This window comes from Engystomops pustulosus, chromosome 9 (assembly GCF_040894005.1).
Source record: "Engystomops pustulosus chromosome 9, aEngPut4.maternal, whole genome shotgun sequence".
Taxonomy (NCBI): Eukaryota; Metazoa; Chordata; class Amphibia; order Anura; family Leptodactylidae; genus Engystomops; species Engystomops pustulosus.
Window position 1 is genome coordinate 106,113,793 of NC_092419.1, and position 24,005 is coordinate 106,137,797.

Consider the following 24,005-nt stretch of genomic DNA (forward strand, 5'->3'; position numbering starts at 1 on the left):
TAATACTGCCCCCTATGTACAAGAATATAACTACTATAATACTGCCCCCTATGTACAGGAATATAACTACTATAATACTGCCCCCTATGTACAAGAATATAACTACTATAATACTGCCCCCTATGTACAGGAATATAACTACTATAATACTGCCCCCTATGTACAGGAATATAACTACTATAATACTGCCCCCTATGTACAGGAATATAACTACTATAATACCGCCCCCTATGTACAAGAATATAACTACTATAATACTGCCCCCTATGTACAAGAATATAACTACTATAATACTGCCCCCTATGTACAGGAATATAACTACTATAATACTGCCCCCTATGTACAGGAATATAACTACTATAATACTGCCCTCTATGTACAAGAATATAACTACTATAATACTGCCCCCTATGTACAGGAATATAACTACTATAATACTGCCCCCTATGTACAAGGATATAACTACTATAATACTGCCCCGTATGTACAAGGATATAACTACTATAATACTGCCCCCTATGTACAGGAATATAACTACTATAATACTGCCCCGTATGTACAGGAATATAACTACTATAATACTGCCCCCTATGTACAAGAATATAACTACTATAATACTGCCCCCTATGTACAGGAATATAACTACTATAATACTGCCCCGTATGTACAGGAATATAACTACTACACTATGACATCCTATGACCTTGCAGCCTGCAGTACAGAGCAGTGATGTGTGAAGCTTGCAGCAGTGACAATTGTCTTCAGTGATGATACATTATATATTATCACGGTACATTATTTAGAGGGATGTGTTGAGGCAGTGAAAGTGCAAGGTAATTACATTTCAGTCCCTGCTGCTTCATATTCTTCAATTATTTACTCACAATAGGTAGGATTTAGAAGCACATGCCGCTATTCTTCATACATAAAGTGGACCTGCCATGTGCACATTATACCTCCATACTACTTCATCCTGTGCACTAGGGCCCTGTAGGGTTGCAATACTAGTCACAGTCTATAGCCAGGGGTGGCGCTGCTTCTGCTTGGTTACTAAGTTCTTAGTATCAGTAATGTATGAGATATAGAGCTGCACCCGGGCGGATTGTGACTTGTTTTTTTCTCTCTTTTTAAGAGCGGCGAGGGCCTTTGGAGAATACTTATCACAGACTCATCCGGACAACCAAAACGGATCAGGTAAGAGCCAACTCCACTTATGTAATAAGCGCTTCTTGTTATAAAAAATTCCTTTTCTACTCATGTTGAAAACTTCAATGTAATAATTCAGGGACTGTAAAGAGGCTGAGAGACATATCCTGCTAAATCCTGACTAGAGATGAGCGAACACTAAAATGCTCGGGTACTCGTTATTCGAGACGAACTTTTCCCGATGCTCGAGTGCTCGTCTCGAATAACGAACCCCATTGAAGTCAATGGGAGACTCGAGCATTTTTCAAGGGGACCAAGGCTCTGCACAGGGAAGCTTGGCCAAACACCTGGAAACCTCAGAAAAGGATGGAAACACCACGGAAATGGACAGGAAACAGCAGGGGCAGCATGCATGGATGCCTCTGAGGCTGCCTAATCGCACCATTATGCCAAAATTATGGGCAACAGCATGGCCATGCCAGAGTGACAGAATGAAGCTAGATAGCATCTAAAACATGCAATAATTGACCCTGACACTATAGGGGACGGCATGCAGAGGCAGCGGCAGCAGGCTAGAGAGTGGCATGGCGATATACCCTAAATGGACTCAGGCTTCAAACCAATGGGTGGCAGAGAGGAACCAAAGGAGGTGAGCAAGAAGCGCTCAAATAATATCGCTACATGATAAAAGTTTGCCAGTATATTTTGTGGATTACACAGCAGGGTGGCGACAAAGTTAACATGGAAGCCATGAAAACAACCCAAAATTCTGCCTGACACAGCTCGTTTGATAAGGGGACCATGTATGGAGGCAGTGAACTAGTAGTAGATTAAAGGTGCTGCAGTTAAAACTATGTTAGTTGGATCTTGGCATGGAGCTGGCGCTCCGCTGCCAGGCGAGCTTTCGCCAATCCAAGCCCCTGTCTATAGGCTACTCCCCAAACAGCACTTCTAAGAACCTTTTGTATAAGATCAAGTGTAGTAGCGTTCTTATAAGTTTGGGTTATGGCAGGTGAGGGGAATGTAAACAGATGCGCAAGAAGCGCTGAAATAATATCGGTAAATGATAAAAGTTTGCAAGTATATTTTGTGGATTACACAGCAGGGTGGCGACAAAGTTAACAAGTTTGATGTGGAATGCCCTGTAATAGCTCTTGGGCGGTGTGCCTTTTATCAACTAGGCTCAGCAGTTTGAGCACCGCCTGCTGTCGCTTAGCGACGGCACTGCTGCTGTGCCTAGAGCTACCGACTGATGGCGCCATGCCCACGGATGGTAATTCGGAGGAGGAGGTGGAGGAGGGTTGGGAGGAGGTATAGTAGGCCTTTGAGACCTGGACCGAGGTAGGCCCCGCAATCCTCGGCGTCGGCAGTATATGACCAGCCCCAGGGTCAGACTCGGTCCCAGCCTGCACCAAGTTAAGTGTAGTAGCGTTCTTATAAGTTTGGGATATGGCGGGTGAGGGGAATGTAAACAGATGCGCAAGAAGCGCATGATGCGCATGGAGCTGGCGCTCCGCTGCCAGGCGAGCTTTCGCCAATCCAAGCCCCTGTCTCTAGGCTACTCCCCAAACAGCACTTCTAAGAACCTTTTGTATAAGATCAAGTGTAGTAGCGTTCTTATAAGTTTAGGATATGCCGGGTGAGGGGAATGTAAACAGATGCGCAAGAAGCGCTGAAATAATATTGGTAAATGATAAAAGTTTGCCAGTATATTTTGTGGATAACACAGCAGGGTGGCGACAAAGTTAACAACTTTGATGTGGAATCCATGAAAACAACCCAAATTTCTGCCTGACACACCTCGTTTGATAAAGGGACGATGTATGGAGGCAGCTATATGGATGACTTTTGGAGGTAGCAATGGAGACAACGTGTGGAGGCTGCTATGGAGACAATTTAATTTGGATAGTGCCTGTATGTGGCAGTCCCAAAAATTTTTCAAACCAGAGGAGCAGGTAGGTGGCCCTGCAGTAAAATGGAATAGATTGAGTGCCTGTATGTGGCAGTCCAAAAAAATTTTCAAACCAGAGGAGCAGGTAGGTGGCCCTCCAGAAAAATTGAATAGATTGAGTGCCTGTATGTGGCAGTCCCAAAAATTGTTTAAAACAGAGGACCGGGTAGGTGGCCCTCCAGAAAAATTAAATGCATGAAGTACTATAGCTAGAGCCAGTGGGCCCTGTCAAAAAATAGCCAGTTTCCTCTGCTTTACTGTACAAAGAGGAGGAGAAGGAGGAAAATGAGGAGGAGGAGGAGTGGATCAATTATTCAGGTTGAGCTTCCTTCACCTGGTGGAGATTGGAAATTCTGAGAAATCCAGCCTTTATTCATTTTAATAAGCGTCAGCCTGTCAGCGCTGTCAGTCGACAGGCGTGTACGCTTATCGGTGATGATGCCACCAGCTGCACTGAAAACCCGCTCGGACAAGACGCTAGCGGCAGGGCAGGCAAGAACCTCCAAGGCGTACAGCGCCAGTTCGTGCCACATGTCCAGCTTTGAAACCCAGTAGTTGTAGGGAGCTGTGTGATCATTTAGGACGATGGTATGGTCAGCTACGTACTCCCTCACCATCTTTCTGTAAAGATCAGCCCTACTCTGCCGAGACTGGGGACAGGTGACAGTGTCTTGCTGGGGTGACATAAAGCTGGCAAAAGCCTTGTAAAGCGTACCCTTGCCAGTGCTGGACAAGCTGCCTGCTCGCCTACTCTCCCTCGCTACTTGTCCCGCAGAACTACGCACTCTGCCGCTAGCGCTGTCAGAAGGGAAATACTGTTTCAGCTTGTGCACCAGGGCCTGCTGGTATTCATGCATTCTCACACTCCTTTCCTCTGCAGGGATGAGAGTGGAAAGATTTTGCTTGTACCGTGGGTCCAGGAGAGTGAACACCCAGTAATCGGTGCTGGAATAAATTCTTTGAACGCGAGGGTCACGGGATAGGCAGCCTAGCATGAAATCTGCCATATGCGCCAGAGTCCCAACGCGTAAGAATTCACTCCCCTCACTGGCCTGACTGTCCATTTCCTCCTCCTCCAACTCCTCTTCTTCTGCCCATACACGCTGAACAGTGAAGGACTCAACAATGGTCCCCTCTTGTGTCTCGCCAACATTCTCCTCCTCTTCCTCCTCATCCTCCTCCACCTCCACCTCCTCCGATATGCGCTGAGAAACAGACCTGAGGGTGCTTTGGCTATCAACAAGGGAATCTTCTTCCCCCGTCTCTTGTGACGAGCGCAAAGCTTCCGACTTCATGCTGATCAGAGAGTTTTTCAACAGGCCAAGCAGCGGGATGGTGAGGCTGATGATGGCGGCATCGCCACTGACCATCTGTGTTGACTCCTCAAAGTTACTCAGCACCTGACAGATATCAGACATCCACGTCCACTCCTCATTGTAGACTTGAGGAAGCTGACTGACCTGACTACCAGTTCTGGTGGAAGTTGACATCTGGCAGTCTACAATCGCTCTGCGCTGCTGGTAAACTCTGGATAACATGGTCAGTGTTGAATTCCACCTCGTGGGCACGTCGCACAACAGTCGGTGAGCGGGCAGTTGGAGGCGGCGCTGCGCTGCCCTGAGAGTGGCAGCATCTGGGCTGGACTTCCTGAAATGCGCACAGATGCGGCGCACCTTCGTGAGCAAATCAGACAGATTGGGGTATGTCTTGAGGAAACGCTGAACTATCAGATTTAACACATGGGCCAGGCATGGCACATGTGTCAGTCTGCCTAGTTGCAGAGCCGCCACCAGGTTACAGCCGTTGTCACACACAACCATGCCTGGCTTCAGGTTCAGCGGTGCCAGCCACAGATCAGTCTGCGCCGTGATGCCCTGTAATAGCTCTTGGGCGGTGTGCCTTTTATCGCCTAGGCTCAGCAGTTTGAGCACCGCCTGCTGTCGCTTAGCGACGGCACTGCTGCTGTGCCTAGAGCTACCGACTGATGGCGCCATGCCCACGGATGGTAATTCGGAGGAGGAGGAGGTGGAGGAGGGGTGGGAGGAGGACGAGGCATAGTAGGCCTGAAACACCTGGACCGAGGTAGGCCCCGCAATCCTCGGCGTCGGCAGTATATGACCAGCCGCAGGGTCAGACTCGCTCCCAGCCTCCACCAAGTTAACCCAATGTGCCGTCAGCGATATATAGTGGCCCTGCCCGGCAGCACTCGTCCACGTGTCCGTGGTCAGGTGGACCTTGTCAGAAACGGCGTTGGTCAGGGCACGGATGATGTTGTCTGACACGTGCTGGTGCAGGGCTGGGACGGCACATCGGGAAAAGTAGTGGCGGCTGGGGACCGAATACCGAGGGGCGGCCGCCGCCATGAGGTTGCGAAAGGCCTCGGTCTCTACTAGCCTATAGGGCAGCATCTCCAGGCTAAGCAATCTGGAGATGTGCACATTAAGGGCTTGGGCGTGCGGGTGGGTTGCACTATATTTGCGTTTCCGCTCCAGCGTCTGGGGTATGGAGAGCTGAACGCTGGTGGATGCTGTGGAGGATCGTGGAGGCGACGATGGGGTTTTTGTGGCAGGGTCCTGGGCAGGGGGCTGACTATCAGCTGACACAGGGGAAGGAGCAGTGGTGTGCACGGCCGGAGGTGAACGGGCTTGTTGCCACTGAGTGGGGTGTTTAGCATTCATATGCCTGCGCATACTGGTGGTAGTTAAGCTAGTAGTGGTGGAACCCCTGCTGATCCTGGTTTGGCAAATGTTGCACACCACAGTCCGTCGGTCATCCGGTGTTTCCTTAAAAAACCTCCAGACTTCTGAAGATCTAGCCCTCGCCGCAAGAGCCCTCGCCACGGGAGCTTCACTAGTTGACACATTTGGCGCTGATGCACCAGCTCTGGCCCTGCCTCTCCGTCTGGCCCCACCACTGCCTCTTCCAACCTGTTCTGCTATAGGACTCTCCTCTGTCTCAGAAGCACTGTGTTCACCCGGCCTCTCAACCCAGCTTGGGTCTGTCACCTCATCATCCTCCGATCCCTCAGTCTGCTCCCCCCTCGGACTTCCTGCCCTGACAACAACTTCCCCACTGTCTGACAACCGTGTCTCCTCATCGTCGGACACCTCTTTACACACTTCCACTACGTCAAGAAGGTCATCATCACCCACAGACTGTGACTGGTGGAAAACCTGGGCATCGGAAAATTGCTCAGCAGCAACCGGACAAGTGGTTTGTGACTGTGGGAAGGGTCCAGAAAACAGTTCCTCAGAGTATGCCGGTTCAAATGCCAAATTTTCCTGGGAGGGGGCAGACTGGGGGGGAGGAGGCTGAGGTGCAGGAGCTGGAGAAGTGGCGATTTCGGTGACATGGGTGGACTGCGTGGAAGACTGACTGGTGGACAAATTGCTCGAAGCATTGTCAGCAATCCACGACATCACCTGTTCGCACTGTTCTGGCCTCAACAGTGCTCTACCACGAGTCCCAGTAACTTCAGACATGAACCTAGGGAGTGTAGCTCTGCGGCGTTCCCCTGCTCCCTCATAAGCAGGTGGTGTCTCACCCCGGCCAGGACCACGGCCTCTGACCCCTGCAGTAGTTGGACGCCCACGTCCCCGCCCTCGTCCTCTACCCCTAGCCCTCGGGTTAAACATTTTTAAAATGAGAGTTATAGCTTTAATTTTTTTTTAACTTTTTTTTGTGTTTTTTTTTTTTTTTTTGTGTTTTTGAGTTTTTAAAACCAAACGATGCTATCCTATTGCTATGGCTATTTTCTAGCCAAGTATGAAAGCACACTACTATGCCAGATGAGATGACGCAGAGTTATTAAACAAAATAAACGTAAAATAAAAAAGGACAAATGGCAGACTGTGCCTAATTGAAATCCAACCCCTACTAAATTTTCCCACTTCGGTCTTTGCAATGGATATGTGCGTCACTAAGCGCAAAACACAGCGGTCGCAAGTCTCACTACAAATTGCTCACAATTGGCAAGTACAGCCACCAGCAGATCAACCAGAAATCAAATATATAACGCTACTGTAGGCGTAAGTAAGTCGTTTGGATTCTCCTATGGCTATTTTCTAGCCAAGTATGAAAGCACACTACTATGCCAGATGAGATGACACTGAGTTATTAAACAAAATAAACGTAAAATAAAAAAGGACAAATGGCAGACTGTGCCTAATTGAAATCCAACCCCTACTAAATTTTCCCACTTTGGTGTTTGAGGTGGATATGTGTGTCACTAAGAGCTAAACACAACGGTAGCAAGTCCCCCTGCTAATTCCTCACAAAATGGTACTAGATGCAAATAAAAAAAAAAAAAAAAGTAGAACGTTATTGTAGCCCTAAGAAGGGCTGTTGGGTTCTTTGAGAATCACTCCTGCCTAACAGTAAGCTAATAGAACACCCTAACGCTTTCCCTGACCAGCAGCAGCTCTCTCCCTAGCGGCATCCAGACACAGAATGATCCGAGCAGCGCGGCCAGCGGCTAGTCTATCCCAGGGTCACCTGATCTGGCCAGCCAACCACTGCTATCGACGTGTAAGGGTACCACGTCATGCTGGGTGGAGTGCAGAGTCTCCTGGCTTGTGATTGGCTCTGTTTCTGGCCGCCAAAAAGCAAAACGGCGGGAGCTGCCATTTTCTCGAGCGGGCGAAGTATTCGTCCGAGCAACGAGCAGTTTCGAGTACGCTAATGCTCGACCGAGCATCAAGCTCGGACGAGCATGTTCGCTCATCTCTAATCCTGACCCATCTGTATTCAACCTTGTATCAAGAGAAAGTTGAATAACCTGTTATCATTCAACAGCACATATAGGGGGCAGTATTATAGTAGTTATATTCCTGTACATAGGGGGCAGTATTATAGTAGTTATATTCCTGTACATAGGGGGCAGTATTATAGTAGTTATATTCCTGTACATAGGGGGCAGTATTATAGTAGTTATATTCTTGTACATAGGGGGGCAGTATTATAGTAGTTATATTCCTGTACATAGGGGGCAGTATTATGTACTATTAGTATTGCAGTAGTTATATGTTTGCACATAGGGGGCAGTATTATAGTAGTTATATTCCTGTACATAGGGGGCAGTATTATGTACTATTAGTATTGCAGTAGTTATATGTTTGCACATAGGGGGCAGTATTATGTACTATTAGTATTGCAGTAGTTATATGTTTGCACATAGGGGGCAGTATTATAGCAGTTATATATTTTTTTCCATTTGTTGAATACCCAGGAGATGATTATAAATAATACTGTCACTTTCCATCGTTGTGACTTTTAGTTAATGAGCAATGGGCCCAGAATGTTCAAGGTGACACTGAAGATTGTGACATGCGTTTAGCATCTCTATAACAGCGCAGCAGCTGCCATGTTGTGTTCTCTCATAGCCGTAGTCTGGCAGCTCTTTATACTGTCGCATGTGGCGCTTGATACTCCTACAGGGAGCATCTGTATGTAAAAAAAAACATTTATTGAAACTAATTACATTGATCCGTTTTTCTCATTATCCCACTACCCAGCGGGGTCCCATCCCTACAACCTGCTCATACAGTGATTGAAACAAGTAATTAGGTCTCAGAAAAGTTAATTTGCTCTGCCCTGCGCGCTCTGTACCCCGCACAATAGCCGCGCGTTCTCTCAGGATGGAAACGCACTTTGTTTGTGCTGATGGTTCGCTCTACAAGCCGTAGGGGTGCAAGTACTTGCTGTCACACTGCGGTATGGAAATGCGGAGATCCACAGACATTTGCATCCCGTTATGAAAATGATATGAAGGCTGAGGCTTAGAATTCTCACTTACTGTCACTGTGACCTTGGAGAACTTTTGTCATGGTAGAATAATGCGTTTTGTTGGGAATTTGGGTTTTTATGGAATGCAATTGTCTTGGCACCTGTGGAAGTGACCTGTGATGCCAGGAAAAAGGCATTTATCTAAAGAAAGGGGGGAAACGTGAGGCGGCCAAGTCTACACAAAGGCAGGATATCATGTGCAATGATCTTATAGGGGGCAGCAGACTTGGATGAGTTACTGTCATCTTCAGGTGGAGTCAGCGAGAAACAAAATATCTGATCTAGAAATATCATCAATTGTGTTTAGGTCCTGGGAGAGAAGCCAGGAAGGAGCGAATGCGTTGTGCGAGAGATTACAAACTTGAAAACAAAATATAAGGTTTTGTGAAATATGGTTATCAGCGTGTCCCTGTCCTGTACCCCCAGTGTCAGCGTGTCCCTGTCCTGTCCCCCGAGTGTCAGCGTGTCCCTGTCCTGTCCCCCCAGTGTCAGCGTGTCCCTGTCCTGTCCCCCCAGTGTCAGCGTGTCCCTGTCCTGTCCCCCCAGTGTCAGCGTGTCCCTGTCCTGTCCCCCCAGTGTCAGCGTGTCCCTGTCCTGTCCCCCCAGTGTCAGCGTGTCCCTGTCCTGTCCCCCCAGTGTCAGCGTGTCCCTGTCCTGTCCCCCCAGTGTCAGCGTGTCCCTGTCCTGTCCCCCCAGTGTCAGCGTGTCCCTGTCCTGTCCCCCCAGTGTCAGCGTGTCCCTGTCCTGTCCCCCCAGTGTCAGCGTGTCCCTGTCCTGTCCCCCCAGTGTCAGCGTGTCCCTGTCCTGTCCCCCCAGTGTCAGCGTGTCCCTGTCCTGTCCCCCCAGTGTCAGCGTGTCCCTGTCCTGTCCCCCCAGTGTCAGCGTGTCCCTGTCCTGTCCCCCCAGTGTCAGCGTGTCCCTGTCCTGTCCCCCCAGTGTCAGCGTGTCCCTGTCCTGTCCCCCCAGTGTCAGCGTGTCCCTGTCCTGTCCCCCCAGTGTCAGCGTGTCCCTGTCCTGTCCCCCCAAGTGTCAGCGTGTCCCTGTCCTGTCCCCCAAGTGTCAGCGTGTCCCTGTCCTGTCCCCCCAAGTGTCAGCGTGTTCCTGTCCTGTCCCCCCAAGTGTCAGAGTGTCACTGTCCTGTCCCCCAAGTGTCAGCGTGTCCCTGTCCTGTCCCCCCCAAGTGTCAGCGTGTCCCTGTCCTGTCCCCCAAGTGTCAGCGTGTCCCTGTCCTGTCCCCCCAAGTGTCAGCGTGTCTCTGTCCTGTCCCCCAAGTGTCAGCGTGTCCCTGTCCTGTCCCCCAAGTGTCAGCGTGTCCCTGTCCCCCAAGTGTCACCGTGTCCCTGTCCTGTCCCCCAAGTATCAGCGTGTCCCTGTCCTGTCCCCCAAGTGTCAGCGTGTCCCTGTCCTGTCCCCCAAGTGTCAGCGTGTCCCTGTCCTGTCCCCCCAAGTGTCAGCGTGTCCCTGTCCTGTCCCCCCAAGTGTCAGCGTGTCCCTGTCCTGTCCCCCAAGTGTCAGCGTGTCCCTGTCCGGTCCCCCCAAGTGTCAGCGTGTCCCTGTCCTGTCCCCCCAAGTGTCAGCGTGTCCCTGTCCTGTCCCCCAGGTGTCAGCGTGTCCCTGTCCTGTCCCCCAAGTGTCAGCGTGTCCCTGTCCTGTCCCCCCAAGTGTCAGCGTGTCCCTGTCCTGTCCCCCAAGTGTCAGCGTGTCCCTGTCCTGTCCCCCCAAGTGTCAGCATATTCCGGTCCTGTCCCCCAAGTGTCAGCGTGTCTATGACCTCCCAGTGTTATGCTGTCCCCTGTCTTCTATGTTGGATTTCTGGGCTCATGAAGCATTATCCACTCTCCCATCCCCCATGTATTATTGTGTCATTGTCCTGTCGCCCATTTGTTAGTTACACTCTGTGACCTTTCTTCACTAGTGTTGTTATGTCACAATCCTGTCCTCCTCCTAATAGAGTAAATCTCTCCATCCATTCTTGGCGATGCCGTCCTTCTATAATAGAGTTTCTGACCTTTGAACCCTTATACACACAATATCCCCGGCCGTGCTGCCGCTAGGAGTTAACACTTGTCCTGTAACAATGGACCAGTCCTTCTACGGAGGAAAACATCATCTCGGCTTTTAGCAGTTTCTCCCATGATTTCTCACATAATGGAGATTGTCTTTCCCTCTGGAGATGTGGAACACTGAACAGAATCTGGATTTAATTATTGGCAGCCAAGTTTTAATTAACTGAGCTCCAGCCTTGTGTCCTACAAGCTGCTTCTGTGTATTCAGCAATGGCGTCACTGGAGGCTGCGCCATTGTATTCCCCCCCCACACTGGAGGCCGCGCCATTGTATCCCTCCCCCACACACTGGAGGCCGCGCCATTGTATCCCTCCCCCACACACTGGAGGCCGCGCCATTGTATCCCTCCCCCCGCACACTGGAGGCCGCGCCATTGTATCCCTCCCCCCGCACACTGGAGGCCGCGCCATTGTATCCCCCCCCCGCACACTGGAGGCCGCGCCATTGTATCCCTCCCCCCGCACACTGGAGGCCGCGCCATTGTATCCCTCCCCCCGCACACTGGAGGCCGCGCCATTGTATCCCTCCCCCCGCACACTGGAGGCCGCGCCATTGTATCCCTCCCCCCGCACACTGGAGGCCGCGCCATTGTATCCCTCCCCCCGCACACTGGAGGCCGCGCCATTGTATCCCTCCCCCCGCACACTGGAGGCCGCGCCATTGTATCCCTCCCCCCGCACACTGGAGGCCGCGCCATTGTATCCCTCCCCCCGCACACTGGAGGCCGCGCCATTGTATCCCTCCCCCCGCACACTGGAGGCCGCGCCATTGTATCCCCCCCACACACTGGAGGCCGCGCCATTGTATCCCCCCCACACACTGGAGGCCGCGCCATTGTATCCCCCCCACACACTGGAGGCCGCGCCATTGTATCCCCCCCCACACACTGGAGGCCGCGCCATTGTATCCCCCCCCACACACTGGAGGCCGCGCCATTGTATCCCCCCCACACACTGGAGGCCGCGCCATTGTATCCCCCCCACACACTGGAGGCCGCGCCATTGTATCCCCCCCACACACTGGAGGCCGCGCCATTGTATCCCCCCCACACACTGGAGGCCGTGCCATTGTATCCCCCCCACACACTGGAGGCCGCGCCATTGTATCCCCCCCACACACTGGAGGCCGCGCCATTGTATCCCCCCCACACACTGGAGGCCGCGCCATTGTATCCCCCCCACACACTGAAGGCCACGCCATTGTATCCCCCTCACACTGGAGGCCGCGCCATTGTATCCCCCCCACACAGTGGAGGCCGCGCCATTGTATCCCCCCACACACTGGAGGCCGCGCCATTGTATCCCCCCCACACACTGAAGGCCACGCCATTGTATCCCCCTCACACTGGAGGCTGCGCCATTGTATCCCCCCCACACAGTGGAGGCCGCGCCATTGTATCCCCCCACACACTGGAGGCTGCGCCATTGTATCCCCCTCACACTGGAGGCTGCGCCGTTGTATTTATGGTGTAATAGTAACTACACCTACTCATGTGAGACATTGGAGTTTTCCTATGAAAAAAAAGGTTCAAACAAAAAGTAGTTCAGACCTAAATCCAGCCCTGGATCATGATCTATCACAGCGTCAGTATACAGGACTTCAGACCAGAATACATGTATAATATATTATGTATATACACACTCAATGACCCTCACCCAATGTAATCTCTGAATCCTCCTCCATCTCCTTGTTTCTGCAGACCATCTCCTCGTCCAAGAAGATTCCCCGGAGATGCTCCAGGCTTCTCAGAACAAGCGTCGCCTCTCTGCCATCTCAGACAGCAAATTGGAAAGAAGTTTCTCTGAGGAGCGCGGGGAGAAGTTGACCAGTGAAGGACCAAAGCCTCGTGTCTATACCATCTCCGGAGAGAGGCCAATGTTGTCCGACCACGAGAGCGACAGCATGGAGCTGGTGGTGATGAAGAGCGGGCAGGACGAAAGGCATCACCACCATCACTCCCATCATCATCATCATCATCATCACCATCCTCTGCAAAACTCAGGCAGCGCTCACAACATCACAAGGCCTTGTAAAAGTTGGTCAGGAAGCCGACAGAACTCCAAAGAGTGCCCAAACTGTGCCAAACTCAGCGTGCCGGCACAGCACTCATTCGATCTAGAGCAACATCAAGCCAATGAGTCTGGATGGCGCAAGAAGAAGCTGGAGCGCATGTACAGCATCGATAGAGTATCTGGTGAGAGCCAGGGCCCTGGGGGTCCAGACTCCAGAGGAAGGGTCCTGCCCAGACTTCAGAGGGGAAAAGGGGGGGGGGGAGTTGTGGAGTTTGTGGAAACCCATCTACCTTTGCACCCCTATAGCTACACTGCAGGGATAGGATAGCGCAGGTACATTGACATATACAATGTATAATTTGATTCTTTTTTCCCCCTTTTGGGCAGATGATGTTCCCATTCGGACCTGGTTCCCCAAGGAAAACCTTTTTACCTTTCAGACTGCCACCACAACTATGCAAGCGTGAGTACAGATCCCCTTGTCCTAGCGTCACTGACCCCATCATTTCTATGCAGGTTTATTCTCCTGAGCGCAGAACAATCCTAGGACCCCCCCCATTGCTCGCTAACAATAACATTACAGCAATGGCTATGACTTGGCTGCAGGCGTTCTCACATCCACCTGTGTCTGGACCAGTGAGCTGACACTGAGGTTTAATTCATGTGCTGATCTATGGATCCTGACAGAATGAGACTATCCTGCTCCTGTAGATAAACCTGCCGCGTCAGCATCTCCTTCCCCCTGCGCCACCTGACAAGGATTAATATCCCCAGACTTTCCGCTTTTGCAACTCTAACAAAGGCGAATCTCTCAGGACAGTCAGCAAAGTGGAGTTTTACCCTCATTATACCAATAATTTACAGAAACACAATATGGCTCCGGCCCAGGAAACCGCAGGAGGGTGCAAAATCTGCATAGAGTATAATACCAACACCGCAGGGATATTCAGTGTCCATAGCAATGTGTAGCGGCCATATAATGCGGGGCAGTGTGTAGCCACCATCTATCTGCTTGTATTATTGTTCCTCATCACTTATTGTGACTTTTCTCTTCTTCCTCTCCGCTGTCTGTGATCAGAATCTCGTAAGTATCCACTGAATGCACCTCCTGTGTCTTGTACGGATAGACGCAGCTGCGCATCCATCCGCTCTGTGCATGCACCTGTGGTTATCGTGGAATTGCATGATGTGTTTGTATCGATCCCATACGTCATGTAGATGGACATTGCTGTTACATCCAATTACAGAAACAACTGAGCTCATTGGGATTATTGATAAAGACAAAAGACCAGAGGGAAACTCCAATCACTCTGTACTCAGGGGATATATAGTGTCTGGTCACAGGACTGCATCTTATGTCAGCACAATCATCATCCGGCTTGTACATAGGGGGCAGTATTATAGTAGTTATATTCCTGTACATAGGGGGCAGTATTATAGTAGTTATATTCCTGTACATAGGGAGCAGTATTATAGTAGTTATATTCCTGTACATAGGGACAGTATTATAGTAGTTATATTCTTGTACATAGGGGGCAGTATTATAGTAGTTATATTCCTGTACATAGAGGGCAGTATTATAGTAGTTATATTCTTGTACATAGGGGGCGGTATTATAGTAGTTATATTCTTGTACATAGGGGGCAGTATTATAGTAGTTATATTCTTGTACATAGAGGGCAGTATTATAGTAGTTATATTCCTGTACATAGGGGGCAGTATTATAGTAGTTATATTCCTGTACATAGAGGGCAGTATTATAGTAGTTATATTCTTGTACATAGGGGGCGGTATTATAGTAGTTCTATTCCTGTACATAGGGGGCAGTATTATAGTAGTTCTATTCCTGTACATAGGGGGCAGTATTATAGTAGTTCTATTCCTGTATATAAGGGGCAGTATTATACTAGTTATATTCTTGTATATAGGGGGCAGTATCATACTAGTTATATTCTTGTACATAGGGGGCAGTATTATAGTAGTTGTATTCTTGTACATAGGGAGCAGTATTATAGTAGTTATATTCTTGTACATAGGGGGCAGTATTCTAGTATATACATTCTTGTACATAGGGGCAGTATTATAGTAGGTATATACCTGTACATAGGAGTAATTATTAGTTATGCTCTTGTACACAGTCTTATAATATAGTTTTGTTAATGATGGTTGTTGTAGTAGCTATGTAGCCACAATCTGTGTGATATAGTGGTAACATTTCTATGTAGAATATGCAGTAATATGGATAACCTCTGTCATGTTGTGATATACAGTCACTGTATGGTTTCCCAATACACATGTGCATGAGGCACCAAGCATACGATCACGGTGTCACTGTAGGGGTATCCTGTATCCTTATAACGTATATGGGTGGTCACTGTGCTCCTGGATTTTGGTCTGGCTGTGATCCCGGGTCTATGTTGTCTCCATCTCTCGCCTGTGTGTGGTCAGAGCACGGCTTCTGCCTCTGTCCTGTCTGTTCCTGTGGTTTGTCGCCTGACCTGGACATGGTGTGCTACTGTATTGGCTTGGTTTAGTTACTGACATACACCGGTTTCTCAGGGCCTTCCGGGGTTATGCCGAGAGGAAAAGACGGAAACGAGAGAATGACTCTGCAGCTGTTATACAGAGGTAGGGCGAGCTCCTAGTATGCTGCATGCCTAAACCCTGAAGGTCCGTGTGACCTGGACCCAGGGGAGGATCATAGTATTCATGTGTATAAGCTCCATCACTATCAAGACTGCACTGGGTGGTTAGAAAGACAAGTGAATGATAGCACCAACACATTCCACCATGTAGTACAGCTGAGAATACATCCTATAGATTTTTTCGATTACACAAAGTAAAATATAGATCACAAGTTTCCCTGTTGCTGCTTCATTGCAGTTATCAAGCGGCTTCACAGCACAGAACGCGTTCATCTTCCTGTCATTCCCTTCAGTGTTTATAAAGGGGGTGTTCAAGTGGAAAATCTCCCTGCTGTTCCCTTCAGGAACATGTAATGTGAAGGCATCCATTCCTGACAGCCACGGCGCGGGGTCCTGATCGCAGCGGTGCCACGTGCCACGTGAAGGAGAGGGGGCAACAAGGCAGCTGCTTCACCAGGTCCTGCGTGACAAGGCATCATGTACCGATGGATTAAGCCATGCCTTGTCTCTTCTTCTCCTAGAGGGAGACACAACGGGTCACTCCATGCTGGGACTTGTAGTGCTAGGATTTTTAGCACACCTCCACAAAATTATGTATTGATACTTTGTCTACAGAATTAATTTCGGATTGATTGTGGTCCGACACTGAGCACCCCTATAGATACACTTTTTTCAGCACCGGATACTCCGTATAGAACAGGATGCAGACAGTGCCGTTCTCTGTGTAGTGGTCAAAGCAGGGTACTGCAGATGAGCTCCTATAACTCTTGTATAAACTCCAGGTCATCAGCAGTTACTACATTATGTATCATACAGGGACCTGGCCGTTACACCTGCGGACACTGCCAGACCAAAATTCAGTGGGTGACTGCTTGTACAATATTGACACATACACTGCAGATTTAAAGGAACACTCCAGGCTGTGCAAGTAAAGGGGCGGCACATGAGTTTTCTTCTGTCCCACCTATGTAGAGCCTAGAACATTCCTTTAAACTGGACTTGAATGACCTTCTGGCTGTGTATAGATTTTATAGCTGCTGATCCTCCCTCGATACTTGTAATAAAACCGCTGGCCTTGGCAAAGTTGTGGAGCAGACCCCTCCTCATGCCCGGGAGTCCTGCAGTTTTATTCCAGTCTTTAATCACAGCCCAGCGGCCAGGGGCGGCTTAATAACCAGATTTCTTCCGCAGTATACAGACTCTGCTAGATTCTCGCTTAGGTTCTCTTCTCTTCTTTTCCCGTAGGAATTTCCGCAAACACTTACGGATGGTGGGAAGCCGGAGGATGAAAGCACAAAGTAAGAACCAGGGAAATTTCCCCCGGATAGGGGTATTTATAGACTTTCATATAGGAATTCCCTGGTGTGGGAGGAGGTCATGCACTTATTCGTGTAGCATGGTGATGCAGGTTTTACAGACGTATGGAAGTATAGCTGGTGCCGCAGCAGTTGTGTAATACAGGAGGTAAAACACATCATGGTCGTCCATCAATGACCCCCGGAGGGCTGACGTATGGAAGTATAGCTGGGAATATTTCGAATATTTCAGTTTCCAAATTTTTAATGCTGCGACGCGAGTTCACTGAAAAGTCACCCAGGGGCCTATTGATACCTGGAGCCGACACCAGTTGTGTAGTACAGCAGGACCACTGTTCCTTGCGAGGTATATTTAATGTGTATAAACTGCTCTGTATAAACAATAAGAGGGCAGAAGGACCTCAGCTCAACCAGCAATCGCATTTTCACTACACAATAGTTTCCACCAGAGTGGTCTGGGAGCAGGGTGTCCTCGTCCGACTACTGAGAACACATGCACCCTCAGCCAAACACTTACTGGGGTTTATTGCTGCTGCACCTGATGTCTTTGCATTGCTTTAGGAAAGACAAGGAAGTATACACCAGCTTTGATGGGTGCAGACCTTGGGCACATGCACATTTAATATGATTTGGGGCACTAAACCACCAGAGCACAAGGACCTATGGATGGTTTGGTTTTCCAAATAGCCCTGACAGGTTCCATTTAAATCCTAATGGAGAAGCAGGCTGGAGAGCAGCTGGGATAAGCACTTTGTGACAAGTTAGCGGGATAAGAAGATGCTCTCATTTATACTCATTAGTAAAGCCGCTGCCTCCGCTCTGCTTGATATTTGTAGCCTTCGCTGACCGCAGAGAAAGAAGCTTCAGCCGGTCCTGGAGCGATCCCACCCCAGTCAAAGCCGACTCCATTCATGACTCCAGAGAAAGTGAGTACCAAGAAAATGTTACACAACCTAGTGGTGGCCGCTACGAGGAAGCCTGCGGCGGGGCCTGGAACCTCCACTGACCTGTACGGATCATTACCCCCTTAGGCCATGATCTGCAGAACTCCTGCACCGCTCTGGATGAAGAATGTGAGGATCTGAACTGGGAAGCCGAAAGAGAAATGGAAGTCATGTCCTGCGAGGGAGAAGATTTCATTCCACCCAAGATCATGGTAGGAATTGTGTATATTGTATATGATCTGGGACCCCATCATCCTCCAGCCATACTTATATTATCAGTGAAATGACCATTCTCCAGCATCTAATCCTATGGAAACAAAGCAACGATCAGAATTAGATTCTTCGTGAAACGAGTTTGAAACCAGTACCACAGCATCTACACGTCCTACAGATCTGGTGTATGGAAGGGGATATAAGGAGGTGTAACCCCACATAACCTGGGGCGTCCATATACACGTCCAGTCCAGTGATCAGGTTTTTCTTTCTATCCGCAGCTAATATCATCCAAAGTTCCTAAAGCAGAATATATCCCGACTATAATCCGGAGAGATGACCCCTCCATCATCCCCATTCTCTATGTAAGACATCTATATGGTGTCATGTATATACACTCCACACCCTGTATATCGTATATGAAGCTAATCCTGTCCTCACTCTCCTTCTAGGATCATGAACATGCGACATTTGATGACATCTTAGGTAGGTTCTATACAATAGCTTCATCTGATGATATGCAGAATCTGTGCATTGTTTCTGAGATCGCCTGTTTGTGCGTCTTGTAGCGTCCCAGTTATAATTTGATGATAAGTTAATGTGACATCCCATTTCTCAGGACTCATTATACACTCGGGTCAGGGAGATGCAGTACATAACAATATTTGTTACATTGTATCTATTCCTGTTTGTAACGTTGTTTTCCCTTCTTCCAGAGGAGATTGAGAAGAAGCTGAATGTATATCGGAAGGGCTGCAAGATCTGGGAGATGCTGATCTTCTGCCAGGTAAGTGACTGCTGTAAGGTAAAGGGCTCTAGATGCCCCTGGCCAGGTGTGGGGTTTCTTGTTGGCGCCCCCTAGTGCTGCAGTGCCAGTTTCTCTCGGCTCAGCTGTGTCATCGCTCTCCCTCTCACCGCTTTGGTCTTCTTTATAGGGGGGACCCGGCTACCTCTACCTTTTGAAGAATAAAGTTGCTACTTTTGCCAAAGTGGAGAAGGAGGAAGATCTAATTCTGTAAGTTCTCTACAGGAGAAGTCCCCATAAGCTTCTTATACTATGGAAATGTTGTGCTGCCATTATCATTCTCAATCCTCCGTAAAATCCTGAAGTCCTGAATAATTGATCCCCAGATCCCAGCACCTCATTTATTCTCACAGTGCAGAGAGCTCTCCCCGGGATACATGTATACAGATCAGTGACGTAGGAGAGATGCATCAATAATTCATCCGATGCATGAAACCTGACAATTGTTATATATTCCATATATATTCATATATACATTGTAGCCTACCACAGTATACTGTGTGATGTATAAATGCTGCACACTTCTGATAGAAATGGAAATCAACACATAGCGAGTGTATCATTACACACCAAACACAATGACACCCTATAACCTCAATGTAAACCCATCTGGTACAGGTTATACCAGCTGTACATATATCATTATATACAGGAGATCCCCAGGTTATACCGGCTGTACATATATCACTATATACAGGAGATCCCCAGGTTATACCGGCTGTACATATATCACTATATACAGGAGATCCCCAGGTTATACCGGCTGTACATATATCACTATATACAGGAGATCCCCAGGTTATACCAGCTGTACATGTATCATTATATACAGGAGATCCCCAGGTTATACCAGCTGTACATGTATCATTATATACAGGAGATCCCCAGGTTATACCAGCTGTACATATATCATTATATACAGGAGATCCCCAGGTTATACCAGCTGTACATATAGCATTATATACAGGAGATCACCAGGTTATACCGGCTGTACATATATCATTATATACAGGAGATCCCCAGGTTATACCAGTTGTACATATATCATTATATACAGGAGATCCCCAGGTTATAGCGGCTGTACATATATCATTATATACAGGAGATCCCCAGGTTATAGCGGCTGTACATATATCATTATATACAGGGGATCCCCAGGTTATACCGGCTGTACATATATCATTATATACAGGAGATCCCCAGGTTATATCAGCATGCATTATCAGTATATACAGGAGATCCCCAGGTTATACCAGCTGTACATATATCAGTATATACAGGAGATCCCCAGGTTATACCGGCTGTACATATATCATTATATACAGGAGATCCCCAGGTTATACTGGCTGTACATATATCATTATATACAGGAGATCCCCAGGTTATACCGGCTGTACATATATCATTATATACAGGAGATCCCCAGGTTATATCAGCTGTACATATATCATTATATACAGGAGATCCCCAGGTTATATCAGCTGTACATATATCATTATATACAGGAGATCCCCAGGTTATATCAGCTGTACATATATCATTATATACAGGAGATCCCCAGGTTATATCAGCATGCATTATCAGTATATACAGGAGATCCCCAGGTTATACCAGCTGTACATATATCAGTATATACAGGAGATCCCCAGGTTATACCGGCTGTACATATATCATTATATACAGGAGATCCCCAGGTTATACCAGCTGTACATATATCAGTATATACAGGAGATCCCCAGGTTATACCAGCTGTACATATATCAGTATATACAGGAGATCCCCAGGTTATACTGGCTGTACATATATCATTATATACAGGAGATCCCCAGGTTATATCAGCTGTACATATATCATTATATACAGGAGATCCCCAGGTTATATCGGCTGTACATATATCAGTATATACAGGAGATCCCCAGGTTATAGCGGCTGTACATATATCATTATATACAGGAGATCCCCAGGTTATATCAGCATGCATTATCAGTATATACAGGAGATCCCCAGGTTATACCAGCTGTACATATATCAGTATATACAGGAGATCCCCAGGTTATACCGGCTGTACATATATCATTATATACAGGAGATCCCCAGGTTATACTGGCTGTACATATATCATTATATACAGGAGATCCCCAGGTTATACCGGCTGTACATATATCATTATATACAGGAGATCCCCAGGTTATATCAGCATGCATTATCAGTATATACAGGAGATCCCCAGGTTATACCAGCTGTACATATATCAGTATATACAGGAGATCCCCAGGTTATACCGGCTGTACATATATCATTATATACAGGAGATCCCCAGGTTATACCGGCTGTACATATATCATTATATACAGGAGATCCCAGGTTATACCGGCTGTACATATATCATTATATACAGGAGATCCCCAGGTTATACCGGCTGTACATATATCGTTATATACAGGAGATCCCCAGGTTATACCAGCTGTACATATATCATTATATACAGGAGATCCCCAGGTTATACCGGCTGTACATATATCATTATATACAGGAGATCCCCAGGTTATATCAGCATGCATTATCAGTATATACAGGAGATCCCCAGGTTATACCAGCTGTACATATATCAGTATATACAGGAGATCCCCAGGTTATACCGGCTGTACATATATCATTATATACAGGAGATCCCCAGGTTATACCGGCTGTACATATATCATTATATACAGGAGATCCCAGGTTATACCGGCTGTACATATATCATTATATACAGGAGATCCCCAGGTTATACCGGCTGTACATATATCGTTATATACAGGAGATCCCCAGGTTATACCAGCTGTACATATATCATTATATACAGGAGATCCCCAGGTTATACCGGCTGTACATATATCATTATATACAGGAGATCCCCAGGTTATATCAGCATGCATTATCAGTATATACATGATCTGTGCTGTATCTATAGGTGGTCGTCATTATATCATTCTATTATTCCTAGGTTTTGGAAAAAACTGAGCAAGTTAATGAGCAAAATCAATCCTGAACCCAACATGATTAATATTATGGGGTGCTATGTGCTGGGGAACCCCAATGGTGAAAAGGTAAGAGCTCCTGATACATTGTAGCGGGATGTCTGCTGGGATATGGAATGAAGGCTTCTCCCTGTAGTCTTGCTGGAAACAGTAATAATTTCTGAGCAGTCATGGTGGCTCAGTGAGCTCGTATATGTGAAGGATTGGTCTCTGTACTCATCATGTCACTTTGTCCTCTCAGCTATTCCAGAATCTGAAGAACCTTATGAGTCCTCATCGAATTGAATTCAAGTCCCCCCTTGAGTTATCTGCACAAGGTAAGTGTAGCAGTACTTCAGATATCACATGACAATCTACAGCATTGGGTGGCTTAGTAATTGGGCCCTGAGCCCTATGATAATATACAGAAAAAAAAGAGACTCAGTAATTACATGTCACCATTAAACCACCCACCTGAAGCCGAATGACAATATACAGGGGTGAGTGGCTCAGTGATTACATGTCACCATTAAACCACCCACCTGAAGCCGAATGACAATATACAGGGGTGAGTGGCTCAGTGATTACATGTCACCATTAAACCACCCACCTGAAGCCGAATGACAATATACAGGGGTGAGTGGCTCAGTGATTACATGTCACCATTAAACCACCCACCTGAAGCCCAATGACAATATACAGGGGTGAGTGGCTCAGTGATTACATGTCACCATTAAACCACCCACCTGAAGCCCAATGACAATATACAGGGGTGAGTGGCTCAGTGATTACATGTCACCATTAAACCACCCACCTGAAGCCGAATGACAATATACACGGGTGAGTGGGTCAGTGATTACATGTCACCATTAAACCACCCACCTGAAGCCGAATGACAATATACAGGGGTGAGTGGCTCAGTGATTACATGTCACCATTAAACCACCCACCTGAAGCCGAATGACAATATACACGGGTGAGTGGCTCAGTGATTACATGTCACCATTAAACCACCCACCTGAAGCCGAATGACAATATACACGGGTGAGTGGCTCAGTGATTACATGTCACCATTAAACCATCCACCTGAAGCCGAATGACAATATACAGGGGTGAGTGGCTCAGTGATTACATGTCACCATTAAACCACCCACCTGAAGCCGAATGACAATATACAGGGGTGAGTGGCTCAGTGATTACATGTTCGCTGCGAGGCTAACAGATATGATGACCATTGATTACAAGTCACCTGTAGCCCTTACACAAACCCCATAATAATCTACAGAGTGGCTCACTAATTATATGTCTGCTATAAGCCCCGAACTGTGAACCCCATGACAACATACAGCAACGAGTGCTTCACTGATTACATGCCCCTGTAACACCCCTATCCAAAGCCCCATGACAATATACAGAGGAAAGTGGCTCAGTGATTACATATCCCCTTAAGCCATCTGCCTAAAGCCCCATGACATTCTACAGTGGAGAGTGGCTCAGTGATTACATGTCCCCTGTGAGCCCCCCACCCTCAGTCCAATGACAATATACAGTGGTGAGTGGCTCAGTGATTACATGTCCCCTGTAAGCCCCCCACCCTCAGTCCAATGACAATATGCAGTGGTGAGTGGCTCAGTGAGTACATGTCCCCTGTGAGCCCCCATATTACACATTGGAGAGTGGCTCAGTGATTACATGCAGCATCACAGGGGCAGCTGCTCATTGTTTTCATTTCCTCTCCAGATAATTAGCGCTCCTTGATTAGATCTCCCCGGAGTTAGCGGGATCGGTCATGCTGTCCAGACTTGTCACTGTCTTGGCAGATTCCGAGCGGCTTCTGGAAATATTTCAAGTTCTGCCAATTTGTCCATAAGATGATAATTACAGAGCGTTCACACAGAAGATTATCCTCATCTCATTGTCACATAAATAGGAGCGGATAGAGGCTGCTGGTTATAAATCTCCCCCGGGGGCCGGGGTTTTACAGTCTGGTCTCCTCCTTAATATCAGTAGGGGGGGGGGGAATAATAAGATGTATCCTATACAGATACAAGGCCAAGGTGTACAGCCCCATTATTGGGGTCTCAGCACTGGGGTCGGGCTGCTCGTCTGCACAGACAATTCTCA

General features: G+C 47.9%; 1 protein-coding gene across 2 annotated transcripts in view; it reads left to right on the forward strand.

Moving 5' to 3' along the window:
* Positions 1-24,005, forward strand: part of NSMF (NMDA receptor synaptonuclear signaling and neuronal migration factor) — a 41,519-nt gene that overhangs the window by 13,924 nt on the left and 3,590 nt on the right. The window contains exons 2-15 of one of the 2 annotated variants that reach the window (XM_072125359.1): positions 1,133-1,194; positions 12,647-13,141; positions 13,347-13,422; positions 14,038-14,043; positions 15,519-15,587; positions 16,850-16,902; positions 17,757-17,846; positions 17,952-18,076; positions 18,359-18,442; positions 18,530-18,563; positions 18,794-18,864; positions 19,013-19,092; positions 21,869-21,971; positions 22,144-22,219. In XM_072125359.1, coding sequence (XP_071981460.1) covers positions 1,133-1,194; positions 12,647-13,141; positions 13,347-13,422; positions 14,038-14,043; positions 15,519-15,587; positions 16,850-16,902; positions 17,757-17,846; positions 17,952-18,076; positions 18,359-18,442; positions 18,530-18,563; positions 18,794-18,864; positions 19,013-19,092; positions 21,869-21,971; positions 22,144-22,219 — 1,424 coding nt within the window. The remainder of the gene's footprint in view (positions 1-1,132; positions 1,195-12,646; positions 13,142-13,346; positions 13,423-14,037; positions 14,044-15,518; positions 15,588-16,849; positions 16,903-17,756; positions 17,847-17,951; positions 18,077-18,358; positions 18,443-18,529; positions 18,564-18,793; positions 18,865-19,012; positions 19,093-21,868; positions 21,972-22,143; positions 22,220-24,005) is intronic. The other variant, XM_072125358.1, reaches the window with a different exon arrangement.